This window comes from Piliocolobus tephrosceles, chromosome 9 (genome assembly GCF_002776525.5).
Source record: "Piliocolobus tephrosceles isolate RC106 chromosome 9, ASM277652v3, whole genome shotgun sequence".
Classification (NCBI taxonomy): domain Eukaryota; kingdom Metazoa; phylum Chordata; class Mammalia; order Primates; family Cercopithecidae; genus Piliocolobus; species Piliocolobus tephrosceles.
This window is the reverse complement of record NC_045442.1, coordinates 125,832,344-125,837,258: the sequence shown is the minus strand read 5'-3', so window position 1 is coordinate 125,837,258 and position 4,915 is coordinate 125,832,344. Positions and strand designations below refer to the sequence as shown.

Genomic DNA, 4,915 nt, shown 5'->3' with positions numbered 1-4,915 from the left:
AAGGTGTCAACACCTGCTGTGGAATACAAGCTCCTATAACCACAACCATGCCCTTGTGGCCAACGGGAAACTGAAAGGTGTTTTTAAGGAGAACCCAGTTTATAATGGTTACACATTTTTGCCCTTTGTTGCTCCTCTGTGCATTCACATTTTATTAAGAAAAAATTAAACATCAAAACACATGAAGAGTAACACCCATATTTATATTTGCCCCACGCCCCCCAACATGAGCGAATAGTAGTATTCTGTCATGTGCTTCATATCATTTCCTTTTTTTTTTTTTTTTTTTTTTAGAGAGATGGGGTCTCACTTTGTTGCCGAGGCTGGTCTCGAACTTCTGAGCTCAAGTAATCCTCCCGCCTTAGCCTCCCAAAGTGCCGGGATTGCAGGCGTGAGCCACCCTGCCTGGCCAATATCATTTTTTAAGAAATGGAATACAACAGAGCTGAAGCTCCCTGTGTTCCTATTCCCAAGCCACAGGTATCCCCATGACACCAGTGTGTGCTTTCCACGATTTTATGTATTTACTGCATACATATGAATTCTTAGATGAGCTTTTTAAAAAAATTCCACGATTTTATGTATTTACTGCATACATATGAATTCTTAGATGAGCTTTTTTAAAAAAATCATACAAATTGATTCATACCATACACAGAAAAGGTTTGGCCATTGTTTGATCGACCATCATATTTTTTAGATCTATTTGTGTTAAAACATGTAATTCTAATCCATCTTAACGTTTATCGAGTATAGGTAATGATATATAAGATGTATATGATATTCTACATCTTATTCCTTACTGGTGGGGTCTTTCACTATTACAGGTATCGCTGCAGTAAACAACCTCATATATGTCTCCTTGTGATATTGCATGAGAGTTTTTTGTTTGTTTGTTTTGTTTTGTTTTGTTTTTGAGACGGAGTCTCGCTCTGTCGCCCAGGCTGGAGTGCAGTGGCCAGATCTCAGCTCACTGCAAGCTCCGCCTCCTGGGTTTACGCCATTCTCCTGCCTCAGCCTCCGGAGTAGCTGAGACTACAGGCGCCCGCCACCTCACCCGGCTAGTTTTTTGTATTTTTTAGTAGAGACAGGGTTTCACCGTGTTAGCCAGGATGGTCTTGATCTCCTGACCTCGTGATCCGCCCGTCCCGGCCTCCCAAAGTGCTGGGATTACAGGCTTGAGCCACCGCGCCTGGCCCCGAGAGTTTCTTTAGGGTATATTTATATAAAGTAGAATTACTGGGGGCAAGGGGTACGCACATTTTTAATTGCATTAGTATCAGCCAATAGCTCTCCAAATCAGACCCATCATCAGCGTAGTCCCCACTGGCAGCCTGTGCATTTCCATTTGCCCATATGGCCCACCCATCAACACTGTGAAACTCAGACCTTCCAATGACTGTCTCCATGGCGGCGTTCAATGCTAATCATTTGGCTGAATTAAACATTAATTTGAATTTCCCTGATCACTTCTGAGCATCCTTTCCTGTGAGTGGACATTTCAAGATCCCTCTCTTATAAAGCCCTGTTCTTATTCTTTGCCCAGTTTTCTTCTATTAGGTTGTCTTTTTGTGTGTGTGTGTAGAAATGCGGTCTCATTAGGGTTTTTTTCTTTTTTTGTAGAAATGGGGTCTCATTAGGCTGCCCAAGCTTGTCTCAAACTCCTAAGCTCAGTCCTCCTGCCTTAGCCTCCCAAAGTGCTAGGATGACAGGCACAAGCCACAGCACCTGGCCCATTTTCTTAATGATCTATAATAAGATCTTTATATATTTTGCTTGCCAATTACTTGTTATATATGTTGCAAATGTCTGCTCCAAATCTGTCCACTGCACACGCATTTCAAAATGTAAACTGAGAAGTCTTATGACTGCCTGACTCCTGAAATAGATGGTATGGTCTTAAAGTGGGAATAGTTCACACAGCTGCAAGACCTACAAACATCAACAAAACCACACAACAGTCAATGTCACTTTCATATTTAGGGACCACTTTATGTTTTTCAAGGCATCTTTTTTTTTCTTCTTCGTGGGGACAGAGTCTCACTCTGTCTCCCAGGCTGGAGTGCAGTGGTGCTATCTCGGTTCACTGCAACCTCCGTCTCCGAGTTCAAGTGATTCTCCTGCCTCGGCCTGCTGAGTAGCTGGGATTACAAGTGTGCACCCCCAGCCTGGCTTATTTTTGTATTTTTATTAGAGACAGGGTTTCACCATCTTGGCCAGGCTGGTCTCAAACTCCTGGCCTCAAGTGATCCACCTACCTTGGCTCCCCAAAGTGCTGAGATTATAGACGTTAAGCCACCCCACCCAGCCAAGGCATCTTTCAATCATTTAATTTCAGACTCATAAAAACCTGAGGCAGCTGGGCGTGGTGGCTCACACCTGTAATCCCAGCACTTTAGGAAGCCAAGATGGGTGGATCACGAGGTCAGGAGATTGAGACCATCCTGGCTAACATGGTGAAACCCCGTCTCTACTAAAAATACAGAATAAATAAATAAATTAGCCAGGCGTAGTGGCGGGCACCTGTAGTCCCAGCTACTCAGGAAGCTGAGGCAGGAGAATGGTGTGAACCCAGGAGACGGAGCTTGCAGTGAGCCGAGATTGCGCCACAGCACTCCAGCCTGGGCGACAGAGCCAGACTCCATCTCAAAAAACAAAAAACAAAAAACCTGAGGCTAGTGGGGACCCATCTCGTCCCCCTGAGGTGAGGGGTTTGGCTCAGTGGTTGGTCATCAAGACCCCTTCAGTGCTCCAAGTCTGACCCATTATCCCGGTTTTGCGGCTTTCCAGAACAACTCAGAGTAGAGAAGCAGACAAACCTATCTACAGTCACAGTCCTGCGTAAGGGTGGGGGAGGATCCAAAATCCCAGTCACCTGGTCCCGTGAGCTGTGTCTGTCTCCCCCAAGAAAAGTCCACATAAGGCGGGCGCTGAAGTCGGCCCCAGGAGACCTGGGGAAGAGATGGCAAGGTGTGGCTCCCTGGCAAGCACAGCGCTGCCAACCGACCCGGGACATGGCAAGACGAGAGCCACCCCTCTCCATCCACACGGGATGCGCCCATCTTGGTGTTTCTGCCCCATCAGAAAAGGGTCGTGTGAACACAGGGATGCACTTTATTCCACCACTTTTATTGAGCAACAGCCGTGGGGACCTGATTCTGCACTAAGTGCTCTACTGTGAGACATCACCAGACGTCATTGCTAGAGGCAAGAATCGCTTACAAAGATGAAAGGGCAGAATCCAACACTTTTTTTTAATGGTTGTTATTCCATGCAGAAACACTGACTGATCCAGAACTGGTATCTAAGGCGGTGATCAAACAGGAATGCTCTTCTTCTTCTCAGTTTCAGACAAAGACCCGCCATGACAACGGCTGGAACGCTGGAGAAGAGAAACCCCACGGCGGCCAGTATGAAGTTTTTCGCCAGATTTGTGGCCCCACCCCCAAGTACCCACGCGGAGAGGCCTTCAGTCATACACACAAAGGGCATCGCCTTGGGCAGCTCAGGCTCACTCTCTCCCGCACTGTCCACGGCGGGAGGTTCGGGCCGGCCTGGGTACATCCAGTGAGTACCACGTTCCCTTTTCTGGGCACACTGTCCCCAGCACAGGCCTGACCCGTTCTCCATTGCCCCAGAAGCCCACACATCCCTGAACTAATCATGCAAAGGTCCTCCCAGTTTAACTCCCTGTTGTGGGCGGGGTTCTTAAAATGTATGAAGACAAAGACTCCTAGGCCGGCCCATGCAGTCTGAATAGGCTACTGAATGCTCCACCAATGGCTTATAATGCAGACCGACCTGTTTCTATCAGTGCAGGACGGGATTGCGAGATTTTCTTATCCCGCTTGGCTGCAGAGTCCCATTCCCGTCCAACTCAAAACACTGGGACAATGCTGGATGTGATAGATGTTCCATGAGTATCCGCAGAACCAAATAGTAAGTGGGTGATGGTGCCTCCCGGGTGTGGGCAGCCTCTCTTACTAATTTGATAGCTTCAAGGAGTTCACAAACTGCAGGGTGGGTGAAGAATTCATTTGACAACCATAGAAACAGATGAAAAGCAATTCCCACAGAGTCTCCAAACAGCCCTTTGCACTGAGAATGCCAAGCCACGAGAATATACAATTTGACACACCTTCACACTGCTGTGGGTCTGAATGGCTCATTAGCAAAACCTTAGTGGTACCGCCTACATGTTCTCTAAAAGGTTTTTATCCTACACATAAACTTTTTACAAGACTTTAAGACCTAATACTGAAGACGAATTTCCTAAGAAACTCAGTGCTACTTGTGGGGTATACAAAGTCAGGGCCTTCCCCTACAAACACCCATAGAAAGCCCCTGAGTGACGGATGCGCCCAGGCTCGGGGCTGGGGGATGCTCTGGAAAGTGCTCCAGGAAGAGCATCCACACAGCAGCCAGCAGAGCAGCGGTCCCAGGCCACATGCCAGGCCGACCTTCCGTGGGCCGAGCCGTTCCCTATGAGCACCGAGGGCAGTCCTGGTGCCGACCCGGAGGTGGCGGCCTGCACCTGGGACCTGTGCATCTGTGGCCGGCTGCCCAGGCGAATGGGAATTAGCAACAATGCCCCGAGTCCCCAGCTCTGCCAGCCTCCTCTGTGCTCCCCACGCCGTCTGTCCTGAGAGTGCCTTTGAGGACGGCCCATAAAAGAGGAAAACTGGCCCACGCCCAGTGGGGAGGTAGGTTCCGTAGAACAGTGCAGGGTCACACCCACAACTGTGACCTGAGACGCAGGCCTTCCCAACACCCTGGAAACTTTATCCAGGATCCAGAAGAGAAGCCTACACAGCATCGCAGGAAGGACTGGAAGGAGCGTTGCTCTATCTACAGCAATCACGCTGCTTCAGAGGCACAGGCAGAGCCCTCACCCGGGCAACGCTGGGACAACGGG

General features: G+C 48.6%; 2 protein-coding genes across 2 annotated transcripts in view; both read right to left on the bottom strand.

Annotated features, from left to right (window-relative positions):
• Positions 1-3,108: 3,108 nt before the first annotated feature.
• LOC111554858 lies at positions 3,109-4,909 on the bottom strand. The gene has a single exon (XM_026454794.1). It carries the CDS (start codon positions 4,814-4,816, stop codon positions 4,322-4,324), a length of 495 nt encoding a protein of 164 aa, XP_026310579.1. The 5' UTR covers positions 4,817-4,909; the 3' UTR covers positions 3,109-4,321.
• ASB13 (ankyrin repeat and SOCS box containing 13) overlaps positions 3,109-4,915 on the bottom strand; it is a 28,328-nt gene continuing 26,521 nt past the window's right edge. The window contains exon 7 of the mRNA XM_026454793.1: positions 3,109-4,892. The gene's annotated coding sequence lies outside the window, so the exon portion shown is untranslated. The remainder of the gene's footprint in view (positions 4,893-4,915) is intronic.

Excerpts from the sequence above, each read along its gene's own strand:
- LOC111554858 (XM_026454794.1), bottom strand. The coding sequence starts at position 4,816 with ATGCTGTGTAGGCTTCTCTTCTGGATCCTGGATAAAGTTTCCAGGGTG.